General features: G+C 39.3%; 1 protein-coding gene across 1 annotated transcript in view; it reads right to left on the bottom strand.

Moving 5' to 3' along the window:
- Positions 1 to 13,459: 13,459 nt before the first annotated feature.
- Positions 13,460 to 16,081, bottom strand: part of LPAR1 (lysophosphatidic acid receptor 1) — a 172,129-nt gene continuing 169,507 nt past the window's right edge. The window contains exon 5 of the mRNA XM_069766542.1: positions 13,460 to 15,528. Within this exon, the coding sequence (XP_069622643.1) occupies positions 15,227 to 15,528 (302 nt within the window). The 3' untranslated portion in view covers positions 13,460 to 15,226. The remainder of the gene's footprint in view (positions 15,529 to 16,081) is intronic.

The raw sequence follows: 16,081 nt of genomic DNA, 5'->3' as shown, positions 1-16,081 counted from the left end.
GTCAGAAACAAAATTTCATCTCAATACTTTGTAATATATCCTTTGTTGGCAATGACAGAGGTCAAATGTTTTCTGTAAGTCTTCACAAGGTTGCCACACACTGTTGTTGGTATGTTGGCCCATTCCTCCATGCAGATCTCCTCTAGAGCAGTGATGTTTTTGGCTTTTTGCTTGGCAACACGGACTTTCAACTTCCTCCAAAGGTTTTCTATAGGGTTGAGATCTGGAGACTGGCTAGGCCACTCCAGGACCTTGAAATGCTTCTTACGAAGCCACTCCTTCGTTGCCCTGGCAGTGTGCTTTGGATCATTGTCATGTTGAAAGACCCAGCCACGTTTCATCTTCAATGCCCTTGCTGATGGAAGGAGGTTTGCACTCAAAATCTCACGATACATGGCCCCATTCATTCTTTCATGTACCCGGATCAGTCGTCCTGGCCCCTTTGCAGAGAAACAGCCCCAAAGCATGATGTTTCCACCACCATGCTTTACAGTAGGTATGGTGTTTGATGGATGCAACTCAGTATTCTTTTTCCTCCAAACACGACAAGTTGTGTTTCTACCAAACAGTTCCAGTTTGGTTTCATCAGACCATAGGACATTCTCCCAAAACTCCTCTGGATCATCCAAATGCTCTCTAGCAAACTTCAGACGGGCCCGGACATGTACTGGCTTAAGCAGTGGGACACGTCTGGCACTGCAGGATCTGAGTCCATGGTGGCGTAGTGTGTTACTTATGGTAGGCCTTGTTACATTGGTCCCAGCTCTCTGCAGTTCATTCACTATGTCCCCCCGCGTGGTTCTGGGATTTTTGCTCACCATTCTTGTGATCATTCTGACCCCACGGGGTGGGATTTTGCGTGGAGCCCCAGATCGAGGGAGATTATCAGTGGTCTTGTATGTCTTCCATTTTCTAATTATTGCTCCCACTGTTGATTTCTTCACTCCAAGCTGGTTGGCTATTGCAGATTCAGTCTTCCCAGCCTGGTGCAGGGCTACAATTTTGTTTCTGGTGTCCTTTGACAGCTCTTTGGTCTTCACTATAGTGGAGTTTGGAGTCAGACTGTTTGAGGGTGTGCACAGGTGTCTTTTTATACTGATAACAAGTTTAAACAGGTGCCATTACTACAGGTAATGAGTGGAGGAAAGAGGAGACTCTTAAAGAAGAAGTTACAGGTCTGTGAGAGCCAGAAATCTTGATTGTTTGTTTCTGACCAAATACTTATTTTCCACCATAAAATGCAATAAAAATGATAAAAAAACAGACAATGTGATTTTCTGGATTTTTTTTGTCTCAGTTTGTCTCCCATAGTTGAGGTCTACCTATGATGTAAATTACAGACGCCTCTCATCTTTTTAAGTGGTGGAACTTGCACTATTGCTGACTGACTAAATACTTTTTTGCCCCACTGTACATATACATACATATATATATATATATATATATATATATATATATTAGCTTCTACTACATATTTAATCCCTTCACCCCGAAGCCTGTTTTCACCTTCCTGACCAGGCCAGTTTTTGCAATTCAGACCACTGTCATTTTATGACGAAATAACTCTGGAACGCTTCAACGGATTCCAGTGACTCTAAGACTGTTGTTTCATGACATATTGTACTTTAAGATAATGGTAAAATTTCTTTGATATGACTTGCATTTATTTGTGAAAAAAAGGAAAATTTTACAAAAATTTTGAAAATTTTGCAATTTTCAATCTATTACTTTTCATGTCCTTAAATCAGTCATATCGCACAAAATAGTAAATAAATAACATTTCCCACATGTCTACTTTACATCAGCACAATTTTGGGAACTTAATTTTTTTTTTGTTAGGAAGTTGTAAGGGTTAAAATTTGACCATGGATTTCTCATTTTTACAACAAAATTTGCAAATCCTTTTAATAGGACCACTTCACATTGGAAGTAACTTTGAGGGGTCTATATGGCAGAAAATACCCCAAAGTGACACAATTCTAAAAACTGAAACCCTCAAGGTACTCAAAACCACATGCAAGAAGTTTATTAACCCTTCAGGTGCTTCACAGGAATTTTTGGAATGTGGAAGAAAAAAACTAAACATTTACTTTTCTTTCACAAAAAATGTAAATGTTACATAGGACTTTTGGAAAGTTCTTGCCTTGAATGTTAAATTGAGATTTTCACAGTTCAAAAATGATTATTTTGAAATTGATTTGGTGTAAGAAAATATTAGTGCTATAGAAATAATGCGGTTAGAAAAAAACACTGCTGTACTAATTTTTTTTTTACTCTCGGAAGGGTATCAGGAGAAAATGTACCATTCATTTTGTTGTGCAATTTCTCCTAAGTACGTCGATACCCCATATGTGGGGGAAATCTACTGTTTGGGCACATGGCTGGACTCAGAAGAGAAGGAGCACCATTTCACTTTTTGAATGTAAAATTTGCTGGCATAATTAGCGGACACTAATATATGGAAAGACCGTGATGTGGGGAGTTTCCTCTGTTTAGGCACAAGTGACACTATTTTGGAAATTAGACCCCATAGGGCAGTGTTCCCCAACTTCTGTCCTCAAGAGCCACCAACAGGTCATGTTTTCAGGATTTCCTTAGTATTTCACAGGTGATGGAATTCCTGCCTGTGCAGGTGATGCAATTATCACTTGGGCAATACTAAGGAAATCCTGAAAATATGACCTGTTGGTGGCTCTTGACGACTGGAGTTGGGGAACACTGCCTTAGGGGAACTTATCTAGATGGGTATTGAGCACCTTGAACCCACAGGTTCTTCATAGAAGTTTATAACGTGCCGTGGGAAAAAAAAAAAGAAAAATTTTTCCCAGATAAATCATGTTTAGCTCCAATTTTTGCATTTTCATAAGGGTAACAAGATAAATTACTCCATAGAATTTGTTGAGCAATTTCGCCTGAGTGCGCAAATACATAATATGTGGAAGAAAACACCTGTTTGGGTGCACGGCGGGGCTTGGAAGGAAAGGACCACCATTTGATTTTTTGAATGTAAAATATGCTGGAATAATTTGCGGTTGCCATGTAGCATTTGGAGTGCCCCTGATGTGCCTAAACAGTGGAAACCAACAACAAATGACACCATTTTGGAAACTAGACACATTTGGGACTTTATCTAGATTTTTATTGAGCACCTTGAACCCACAGGTGCTTCACAGTTTATAACGTTAAGCCGTGAAAATAAAAAAAATCCTATTTTTCCCATACAAATATTTTTTGGTTTCAAACTTTGTATTTTCTCAAGGGCAAAAGGAAAAAACGGACCCCAAGTTTGTTTTACAATTTCTCCTGAGTTCATCGATACCCCATATGTGGTCAAAAACTACTTTTGAGGCTCAGTGCAAAGCTCAGAAGGGAAGTAGCACCATATTAGTTACATTGGCATAACCTCCATCAGTTACCCCATTTTACCAATTAAACCTCTCAATGAATTCATCTAGCGGTGCAGCGATTATATTGACACCACAGGTGTGTTACAGACTTTTATACCATTGGGCAGTGAAGAAAAAATAAATTTACATTTTTACCACCAAGATTGTGTCTTAGCCCCAAGTTTTACATTTTTGCACTAGGAAATGGGTAAAAATGGCACCAGAATTTGTACTACAATTTCTGCTAAATTTAGAATTACCCCATATGTGGCTGTACAGTACTACTGTGCCATACGGAGAGACCCGGGAGGGACAGAGCGCTATTTGCCTCCTGGAGCGCAGATTTTCCTAGACTAGTTTGACGATTCCATACAAAGATCCCCTAAGTGCTAGAAAAGCGGAATCCCTCTCCCCTTAAGAGACCACATTTTGGAAATTATACCCCTTTGGGAATTTAGCTACAGATGTAGTGACGATTTTGACTCCATGGGTGTTTTCCAGAAACAGGCAGCAGTGGATGTTGCTGAGTGAAAATTGCAAACTGCCGTTGTAGTGACCAGTACGTTGCAGTCACCAATACATTATGCCCAGCTCATGCTTCTGGAAACATGAACCTGTAAATTAGATGGGTTCTCATCACTACAGAAATGCCGAACATGTGGACGCTACGTGTTGTTTAGGGACACTGGGGCTCAGAAGGGAGGGGACATTTGGATTTCGGAGTGGAGAATTTGCTGAATTTCTTTAAGGAAGCGAGGAGCCATTTAGCTTTTCCAGAGCCTTTATGCTACCAGCAATGTGGAATTCCCCTATATTTCCATTATCAGATGGCAGACCTGAGTAGGGTCTTGCTTTTTTGTGGATTGAGTTGAAGCTTTTATTGGGAACATTTTACATAACGTTTGAGATCACATTTATCTGGCGCTCTATGCTGACCACTTACTTTGAGGTTTTCATCTAAATCTCCTAGTGACATGACAGATGAAACCCCCGCCCCCCCACCCCGAGGGTTCCAATCACTATAATGAGGCAGTAAATTTACTCTGGACTCCATCTGGCCTCTGTTCAGCAGTGTCCTTTTCAGAAGTGCACAAAACGGTGTTCGATGGCACTTTTATGCAATCCTAAAAAGACGGATACCACTGGATCATAGGTCCTTTGGCATCCACAGTGCCTCCATTTGCCTCATTATAGGGAATTTTCCATCGGGGTTCTGTCTGAATCACATATTTCAGAGTTTTACACAGAAACACAGGATAAATGTGCGCCAAGCCTTATTGCGATGTTTGGGAGGCAGAATGAAAGAAACAATAGCACGTGAAGAATTGGTTTCATTTATTTTTACACCGTTTCTTGTGTGGTCTAAGTTATTAGGCGACTTTATTCTTCATCTCTGTGCGATTAAAGTGATATCAGGTTTATATCGGGTATTTGTGTTTGGCTATTGTCACACACTAAATTACGCTTTTTATTGAGTGAACTAGTTTTTGCATCACCATATTTTGTTGGCCAAAATATGAAAAAATTATAGCTCTCAAGAGTCATGTGAGGGTTTGTTTTTTTTGCAGGATGACCTGATGATTTTATTGGTACCATTTTTCATTGCTTTTTATTCTGATTTTTGGGAGGCAGCATGAACAAAAACCAGCAATTCAGGAATTTTAATACCATTCCTCGTGTAGTAAAATTGATAAAGCAGTTTTATTCTTCGGGTCAGTACAGATTACAGCGATACCTCATTTATATTTGTTTTAGGTTTTGGCGCATTTACCCAATAAAAACTATTTTATTGAAGTAAATAATTATTTTTGCATTGCTTTATTCTGAGAGTTATAACTTTTTTTTATTTTTCTGCTGATGAAGCTGTATGGTGGCTTGTTTTCTTGCAGGACAAGATAACATTTTCAGCGGTATCTTTATTTACATCCGAATCTTTGATTGTATTTTATTCCACTTTTTGTTCGGTGGTATGATGATAAAGCATTGTTTCTCGCCTCTTTTTTTTTTATGGTGTTCACTAGAAGTTTTATAGACCGGGTTTTTATGGATGCAGCGATACCAAATATGTGCACTTTTATTGATTTTTTTATTTACTTAAATGTATTTTTTGAAAAAATATATTTTTCTTCAGGGATTTTTTTTTTTTTACATAAATTTTAAACTTTGTAATTTTTTAATTTATTTAACTTTTTTACATTGACCCAGGATGGAACATTACTATATTATATCAGATCAAGATCGGACAGGCAGGGAAGAAGGCATGCTCTCCACAGGCGCTCACAAGCCACCTTCCCTGCAGGACCCAGAAGGTCCCCACAGTCATCTTGGTGCTGGGGGTCTCCATGGAGACCTCCTCCCTACATGATGCCCCTCTAAGCTGCTGTCACTATTGACAGTGGCATCAGAGGGGTTAAATGCCCGCGATCGGTGCTAGCACTGATTGTGGGCATTGCTGCGGGGTGTCAGTTATCACATAAAGCTGAGATCAGCACCTGATCACCGCGGCACTCAGTGCAAGGCAGCACGATCGAAGCGCCATACTAGTACTGCCATTTGTGGGAACACAGCTCCGGCAGAGCAGTACTAGTATGGCTCATGTCAGGAAGGGGTTAAAATCGTATAATTGGAACAGTACATAGATGACATTAGCAAGGTTTTTTTTCACAATATCATTGACTTGCAAACACAGATCAAAGTGGGACATAACTGTTTTTTATGCTGAGGTCATTTTGACATCACTAAGACTGTGTTTGCAGTAAAGGGCATGAAAGTGGTGGATACCGTCCCAGGAGACCTCAGAGTGAAGCACACATCTTTTCAGGACAACTGGAGGCACTGAAATGCTTTCAATTTACGACAACGCTTTGCCACAAACAAAAATTTCCTAAGAAAATTCAGCAAATTTTACAAGGTTAACTCATCTTCATTGTGTGATTAGAACCACACCCCAATCTTGAATTTGAAGTAAACAATTGAAAAACAAGGCACTGAAATACCTAAATTGGCTAAGCAACCATTGTAACATATGGCACAAGCTCAAGTCTGTTTATATTGCTGGTAGTGTTTGTCTCCTAAATTTATATTGCAGAGTTGAGTTGCTGATGGTCCAGTGACCCATAAGTAGATCAGTTGTAATGATTGAAGAAGAGAGGCTGTCCGTGCTTAGTAAAATAAGAAGCATATCTAAGTTACAGAAAGCACAAAGATGTATAAACTATCCAACTACGTGTTGTCAGGCACGAGGACTTGAGAAGACCGCTTGCTTGGCAAAGAAGACTATTGCAGACATTAAACATTTTCTGGTTCATTTTTTTTTAATTAAATGAATTCCCTTTCAAAACAAATATTGTGTAATTTCCCAAGTGTATCATAGAAAAGTAATTTGTCCCTGCTTTCGCTGTGTTTTGCATTGGCATTTTTTTCATGTCAACTACACTACATCCAAGAAAGGAAAAAATTGCTATGGGAATACACAGGACACAAAGCAAACCACATCCGTCTTCTCACTATTGACACCATGGTGACTCGCGTTCAGTTTACACAAATTGCCAATAAGATATATTGTTCCATTCGATAATACTTCTCGATGCACCTAAGTAAAATAAATTTAGGCCAAAAATGAGATGATTTAAAGTTTGAGGATAGCATTCAGTCTACCATGAGCTACTTGTTACTGTATCCAGAGAGCTAAGAACTCTTTGGTATTTTCTCTGTCCGGCGTCCAGGCACTGCACAACGAAATACAACATTCAAGTAAAGGGTCTGCAGCTGCAGTACTTACCATGTAGAAATACATTTAGAGGGAGCTCATTAGAACCCGACATCCCCTTTAAGGGAATAAATCATCAGGGAAAAAAAAAACTATTGTTCCTTTTTTTTGCCAAATCACGATCTTTATTTAAAAAAAAAAAAATCTGAAGTATTGCAATTTTTGAGACGTTTTTAGACTAATTTCCAGTTTCGAGAAATCAGCATGTACATTAGCCATAATGAAGACTTAGATCATATAATTTTTTATTTGAATCATCCAATGAGGGTGCTCAAGAGTCATTGTTATGGGGGTGGAATGTGGGGGAGCAGGTTCAAATGTGACATTACCTATTACGCTTGGTGGATCCTGTGTTACCAGTCATTCTAACCCATCCTCTGATGACAAGCAAATGGTGGTAAACTCTTCCAGGATGGACAGAACTAATGAGTTGAAAAAAGTCCCAGCCAGTGGGAATACTGCACAGTTACTAATTTTGTTTTTTTGAGCAAGGATCGCGATTTAAAAAAAAAAATGATAACTTATATAAAAAAAAAAAAAAATAACACAAAAACCTCATAAAAACAGAAGGTTGTTTTCTGAGGACAATTCTTTATAAATCTAGAAAAATCGGTGGGATTCTCAGTTGTCGAATCTACACAATCCATTACTGTATATCCAAGCAACATGTCATCACTTTCATGGAAATGGCAACTTACAGTTACGCCCATATATATTTGGACAGAGACAACATTTTTATAATTTTGGATACTGACATTACCACAATGAATTTGAAACAAAACAATTCAGATGCAGTTGAAGTTCAGTCTTTCAGCTTTCATTTGAGGGTATCCCCATTAAAATTGTATGAAGGGTTTAGGAGTTTCAGCTCCTTAACATGTGCTACCCTGTTTTTAAAGGGACCAAAAGTAATTGGACATTTAACTCCAAGGCTATTTCATGGACAGGTGTGGGCAATCCCTTTGTTATGTCATTCTCAATTAAGCAGATCAAATCAACTCCAGGCCTTTTAGGGAAAGAAGAAAGCACTGGTGAATTCATCAATGCAAAAAGACCTGGGCGCCCACGGAAGACAACAGTGGTGGATGATCGCAGAATAATCTCCATGGTGAAGAGAAACCCCTTCACAACAGCCACCCAAGTGAACAACACTCTCCAGGAGGTCGGCGTATCAATATCCAAATCTACCATAAAGAGAAAACTGCTTGAAAGTACTTACAGAGGGTTCACTGAACGGTGCAAGCCACTCATAAGCATCAAGAATAAAAAGGCTAGACTGGACTTTGCTAAAAAACATCTAAAAAAGCCAGCGCAGTTCTGGAAGAACATTCTTTGGACAGATGAAACCAAGATCAACCTCTACCAGAATGATGGAAAGAGAAAAGTATGGCGAAGGCGTGGTACAGCTCATGATCCAAAGTATACCACCTCATCTGTAAAACACGGCGGAGGAAGTGTGATGGCTTGGGCATGCATGGCTGCCAGTGGCACTGGGTCTCGAGTGTTTATTTATGATGTGACACAGGACAGAAGCAGCCGAATGAATTCTGAGGTATTCAGAGACATACTGTGTGCTCAGATCCAGCCAAAAGCAGCCAAACTGATTGGTCGTCATTTCATACTACAGATGGACAATGGCCAAAAACATAAAGCCAAAGCAATCCAGGACTTTATTAAAGCAAAGAAGTGGAATAGTCTTGAATGGCAAAGTCAGTCATCTGATCTCAAACCAATTGAGCATGCATTTCACTTGTTAAAGACTAAACTTCAGACAGAAAGGCCCACAAACAAACAGCAACTGAAAACCACCGCAGTGAAGGCCTGGCAGAGCATCATATAGGAGGAAACATAGCGTCTGGTGATGTCCATGAGTTCAAGACTTCAGGCAGTCATTGCCAACAAAGGGTTTTCACCCAAGTACTAGAAATGAACATTTTATTTAAAATATTTAATCTGTCCAATTACTTTTGGTCCCTTTAAAAACAGGGTGGCAAATGTTAAGGAGCTGAAACTCCGAAACCCTTCATCCAATTTAAATGTGGATACCCTCAAATGAAAGCTGAAAGTCTGAACTTCAACTGCATCTAAATTGTTTTGTTTAAAATTCATTGTGGTAATGTCTACAACCAAAATTAGAAAAATGTTGTCTGTCCAAATACATATTGACGTAACTGTATATTTGCCACTTAGCTAGATCAAAGCAAATTATATATATATATATATATATATATATATATATATATATATAATCTCAGCACAGGTAAGCGATTCCTAATTTGTAGTAACATTTTTACCTTGCCATTGTTCCAGCTACTTAACATACATAATTACATTATCGCTGTATCACTCCCATCACATTGCTAGTGCAATCATGCTCAACAATCACTTCGTTCCCCTCTTGACCAAATATTACGTCTACGTTAAAAATGACATTTATTAACTCTAGAAATAAACACAAAACATAAAATAAAAGATCCATCCTAAAGAATAGCTTTCAAGGCAATTACTACTTAAATTTACTACCTGCTCTATATTGTCTACAGATATTACTGGCCATTTTGGGATACAACGTTAATCAGTTTTTTTTTTGTTTTTTTTTACAAAGATGAAGTGGTTACATAAATGCAGTGGGGGAAATAAGTATATGATCCCTTGCTGATTTTGTAAGTTTGCCCACTGCCACTAGCATTTATCTTCATCCCAGTTCTTGTTACTGACGAAGGTCCCATGTGTGACCGAAACGTTTGCTTGGGATACAATAAATTATCCGTTTTTCTTCTCACAACAAAGTTGAGTGCTGGGTTTTGTTATTGCTTGGTCTAATGGTTTGGGAACCTACCCATGCACCACTTTAGGTTGTGCACACGTTGATCTATCACATGCCCACTGACAAGGACATGAACAGTCTATAATTTTAGGGGTAGGTTAATTTTAGCATTAAGAGGTAGAATATCAACAATAAAATCCAGAAAATCACATTGTATAAATTACATTTATTTGCATTTTTCAGTGAGAAATATTTTATCCCTCTGACAAACAAGACTTAATACTTGGTGGCAAAACTCTTGTTGGCAAGCACAGCAGACGTTTTTTGTAGTTGATGATGAGGTTTGCACACATACAGTGGGGCAAAAAAGTATTTAGTCAGTCAGCAATAGTGCAAGTTCCACCACTTAAAAAGATGAGAGGCGTCTGTAATTTACATCATAGGTAGACCTCAACTATGGGAGACAAACTGAGAAAAAAAATCCAGAAAATCACATTGTCTGTTTTTTTAACATTTTATTTGCATATTATGGTGGAAAATAAGTATTTGGTCAGAAACAAACAATCAAGATTTCTGGCTCTCACAGACCTGTAACTTCTTCTTTAAGAGTCTCCTCTTTCCTCCACTCATTACCTGTAGTAATGGCACCTGTTTAAACTTGTTATCAGTATAAAAAGACACCTGTGCACACCCTCAAACAGTCTGACTCCAAACTCCACTATGGTGAAGACCAAAGAGCTGTCAAAGGACACCAGAAACAAAATTGTAGCCCTGCACCAGGCTGGGAAGACTGAATCTGCAATAGCCAACCAGCTTGGAGTGAAGAAATCAACAGTGGGAGCAATAATTAGAAAATGGAAGACATACAAGACCACTGATAATCTCCCTCGATCTGGGGCTCCACGCAAAATCCCACCCCGTGGGGTCAGAATGATCACAAGAACGATGAGCAAAAATCCCAGAACCACGCGGGGGGACCTAGTGAATGAACTGCAGAGAGCTGGGACCAATGTAACATTGCCTACAATAAGTAACACACTACGCCACCATGGACTCAGATCCTGCAGTGCCAGACGTGTCCCACTGCTTAAGCCAGTACATGTCCGGGCCCGTCTGAAGTTTGCTAGAGAGCATTTGGATGATCCAGAGGAGTTTTGGGAGAATGTCCTATGGTCTGATGAAACCAAACTGGAACTGTTTGGTAGAAACACAACTTGTCGTGTTTGGAGGAAAAAGAATACTGAGTTGCATCCATCAAACACCATACCTACTGTAAAGCATGGTGGTGGAAACATCATGCTTTGGGGCTCTTTCTCTGCAATGGGGCCAGGACGACTGATCCGGGTACATGAAAGAATGAATGGGGCCATGTATCGTGAGATTTTGAGTGCAAACCTCCTTCCATCAGCAAGGGCATTGAAGATGAAACGTGGCTGGGTCTTTCAACATGACAATGATCCAAAGCACACCGCCAGGGCAACGAAGGAGTGGCTTCGTAAGAAGCATTTCAAGGTCCTGGAGTGGCCTAGCCAGTCTCCAGATCTCAACCCTATAGAAAACCTTTGGAGGGAGTTGAAAGTCCGTGTTGCCAAGCGAAAAGCCAAAAACATCACTGCTCTAGAGGAGATCTGCATGGAGGAATGGGCCAACATACCAACAACAGTTTGTGGCAACCTTGTGAAGACTTACAGAAAACGTTTGACCTCTGTCATTGCCAACAAAGGATATATTACAAAGTATTGAGATGAAATTTTGTTTCTGACCAAATACTTATTTTCCACCATAATATGCAAATAAAATGTTAAAAAAACAGACAATGTGATTTTCTGGATTTTTTTTTCTCAGTTTGTCTCCCATAGTTGAGGTCTACCTATGATGTAAATTACAGACGCCTCTCATCTTTTTAAGTGGTGGAACTTGCACTATTGCGGACTGACTAAATACTTTTTTGCCCCACTGTATCAGGAGGAATTTTGGTCCACTCCTCTTTGCAGGTCATCTCTAAATCATTAAGATTTTGAGGCTGCTTCTTGGCAATTCAGAGCTTCAACTCTCTCCATAAGTTTTCTATGGGATTAAGGTCTGGAGACTGGCTAGGCCACTCCATGACCTTAATGTACTTCTTTTTGAGCCACTCCTTTGTTACCTTGGCTGTATGTTTTGGGTCATTCTCTTGCTGGAAGACCCAGCCACCACCCAATTTTAATGTCCTGGCTGAAGGAGGTTGTCACTCAGGATTTTATGGTACATGGCTCCATCCATTATTCTATTGATGCGGTCAAGTAGTCCTGTGCAGAGAAACAACCCCAAAACATAAGGTATCCACCTCCATGCTTGACAGTGTGGACAGTGTTCTCTGGGTCATATGCAGCATTTTTCTTCCTCCAAACATGGCGAGTTTAGTTAAGGCCAAAGACCTCAATTTTTGTCTCATATGACCACAGCACCTTTTCCCAATCACTCAGGGAATCATCCAAGTGTTCATTGGCAAACTTCATACGGGCCTGCATGAGTCTTCTTGAGCCGGGGGACCTTGCAGGCACTGCAGGATTTAAAACTTTTAGGGTATGTGCACACGTATCTGTGAGGGCTGCAGATTTTTCTGCAGCGGATTTGATAAATCTGCAGTGCAAAACCGCTGCAGTTTTTCCTGCGGATTTATCGCGGTTTCTATTGCGGATTCCGCGGCGGGTTTACACCGGCAGTTTTCTATTGGAGCAGGTGTAAACCAGCAGCGGAATCCGCACAAAGAATTGACATGCTGCGGAATGTAAACGGCTGCATTTCCACTCGTTTTTTTCCTCAGCATGTGCACTGCGGATTTCGTTTCCCATAGGTTTACATTATACTGTAAAGGCATGGGAAACCGCTGCGGACCTGCAGCTGCAGATCCGCAGCAAAATCCGCAGCGTGTGCACATATCCTTATGGTGTATTGTGTTATCAATGGTTTTCTTGGTGACTGTGGTCCCAGTTGCCTTGAGATCATTAGCAAGTTCCCCCGTGTAGTTTTAGGCTGATCTCTCACTCTGTCAGTGGGCAAACTTTCAAAATCAGCAAGGAATCAAATACTTATTTCCCCCACTGTACAAATAAACAAATGTAGCTTATATCCAAGATGTAAGAGCCGCATACACCTACTTGGGAGAAAAGCCTCAAGCATGTATTATTTAGTACAATGGGTGTGCACATAACCACTATGACTACGTCCAAATGTAATGCCAATCAATATGCGCAAAAAGTCAATGCTAGGAACCATTGGATCAACCTACGTAAAAATTTGATCAGCACTTAGTTAATAGGAAGAGCTCTCACTATGAGGAATAACAGAGAAACATTTGACTGGATGTTAATATTTTCTGTAGCATTCTGTAGTGTAGCAAAATTATTTCTGCACATTAATGCAGTTCAGAATGACCTAAAGAGGAGATGTCTCCTTACAAATAAAGTAAACCAATTTTTAATTAAAATATTTTAAAAAATGTGAACTTGAAAAGTTATTTTAGAATTCCAAAATAATTGCCCGTTGTAGTATCCATTTAATTTCTTAATTGGGTTTTTATTTCCTTCATACAAAAGTTGTACCCCAGATAAAACATTTTACATATATTGGTAATTCATCAGCAATGTTGTAGCCAAGTTGCATCTATACATATTGAGCCCTTCATTAAAGACATTTGTGTTATATGATTATTCTGACCACAAGTCCAGTATAGGCTCCGATGGAAAAACAAGAGGTCTCTGACCTCTTGCAAACCACATCACTTAAGAAATCCCTCCTGGGGGCTTATCAGACACTTTCCCTCCACTAATTTTCACTCCCCTTAATCCTGTCTACTACTTGATACAACATCACACTGTTCACCCCTGCCTCCTCCTTGTGAGAGATAACAGGGAGAAACCTATCACAAGTAGGAAGCATAGGAGACAGGTTGAAGCTACAGAATGTAGTATACAATGAGACAAAGTGAGTTCGCTATCACTGACATTTACTGCTTCCATCAGATAGAGCAAGTGGGTGATAATGGGACTCTTTACTCTGTTTCTGCAAAGCCAGAGGCATTATGGTAAGAGGTTATTGCCTATTATATCTTCTCTTTTCCTCTCTCAGTACTTTAAAACAAAGACAAAAGATGTGGTTCAAGGGTGGCTTGAGGCAGAAGTATAGACTATGATCCTGGCTACCTGTGGAAATTCTGTAACAAGATCACCTATTACATGGGGGCAATCAGTTGGGGCAGAAGGACCTTTTAGACGTTCTTATACTCTGAATGCATGGGCAGCCACCTTAGTACCCCACCTATAGTTATGCCACTGCAGTTAACAGTTTGGCAAAAAATGAAGAATGATGAGGACACCCAGAGTTTCTCTGTACTTTCTATTGGCACTAATTATGGTAGATTAATACTTCATATAATATAAACACAGAATAAGCTTAGAAACAAACAAACCAAAAATCTCAAAGTTAATACTGACATTGTATCAAATGTTTTGACGTTACAACAAAATAGAACATAGCTGTTCGAATCCTGGTTATCTTGAGTTTTTAATCCAGGTTGACAAGTAGGAAGGTGGTCCCTCAGAAACCTTTTTAGATATAAATATCAATGCTACATAAATTAGCATCTTAGTATTAAAGTCCCCTTTATCACATTAGCACACATTACAAAGTTAATTTTGGCTACTTGGAATCCTGTTTATTTGTCTGCCGGTTATGACAGGCTTTGTGAATATCTTTAAAATCGTACAAATGCCTCATCTAGGAAAAAATAAAAAAAATCTAAAAAACAAAAAATTTAAAAAAACATTTCTAAAATAAAGCCTCACATAACAGAAAAAGACTACACAAAAAACTAGCACAATGCTTTTGTTTATATTAGAAAAATATCTATTTTTGTCTTTTTCTTTCCCTTAAGGCAGTGCAGCTAATGTTAACAAACCACTCCAAAACTTTGTCCATCACAGGCATGCTAATGAGACTAAAATGTAGGTTTTATTTCATGGATTATATTGTATTTTTTTTATATTTGTTTTGTAAATTAACTATTTTTTCTACAGAAATGGCAGTTTTAAATGTGGTAAGTTCATAAACATGTTCTATGTGGGTGAGCCGCTATTGTGTGGCATTAGACATTCATTTGTTAAGGTTGACAGTTTTCAGTATGATTGGAGTTAAGCCGGTTGTGTTGAAGAATCGTAGTAAAATAGGCTCTTGTCCTTATGATGGCTCTGCAGCACTCAGCAGTGAGGCACACACTCCAATATGGTCCACATGGCCATGGCTTTTGGCCCATTCGGTCCTAGTTTACACAACAGAATGGTCATTGCTGTGCACACCGGCCAAAATAGTATGGTTGAGGGAGGATGCAGATCGGTCAGATCCCTCTTGAGGACCATTTGCATTTTCTGTTCTCTGGCAGCAGAGGATCTGTTTGAATGTGGCGCTCATCTCCTTGTCCCGGTACGAATAAATGATGGGATTCATAGCAGAGTTAAATTCAGCCAATAGTAGGAAAAACTTCTCATAGTCCAGAATGTTACACTGTGGACAACATACATCAAGTAGTAACAGAACCAGGCCTGGGGTCCAGCAAATAATAAAAGCTCCTGCGTAGACAGAAGAAAGATAAAACAATTAGAAAATAAATTATATTGTAATGGATAAACATGAAAGACAAGGAAAAAGTCTGTGCACACGGTTATTGTATTATACATCATCACCATACACCAAATAAATTAAATCGGTCACACAGAGCAACAAAAAGATGATATTTTCTTGCAGAAACAGTGCCACATCTGTACACGACTAGTATTGCAGATCAGATTCATTTAAGTGAACAAGGCTAAACTCTTCACACCTATAAATTCACTATAGGGGCAAATAATATCTAAAGTTTTATTTCAAGGGCAGAGCAGGAAAAAAAAAATCGATCTTCCTGCTCTGCCACCTGACTATGGGGCTCCTGAGGAGGAGGGGCAGTGCTAGCAGTGCCCCCCCCCACCCCGACTGTCATCGCAAGTTCAATACAAAATAGAGTGTGCCTATGGGGAATGCATTATACGGTATAGAGTATGCCTAAAGGGAGTACATTATAATATACTGAGAACTATGGTGCAATATACACTATACATGTGATAGAGGTATATACACTAGATGGTG

Source organism: Ranitomeya imitator, chromosome 1 (genome assembly GCF_032444005.1).
Source record: "Ranitomeya imitator isolate aRanImi1 chromosome 1, aRanImi1.pri, whole genome shotgun sequence".
NCBI lineage: Eukaryota > Metazoa > Chordata > Amphibia > Anura > Dendrobatidae > Ranitomeya > Ranitomeya imitator.
The sequence above is the reverse complement of the archived record's forward strand: the minus strand, read 5'-3'. Positions and strand labels throughout refer to the sequence as shown.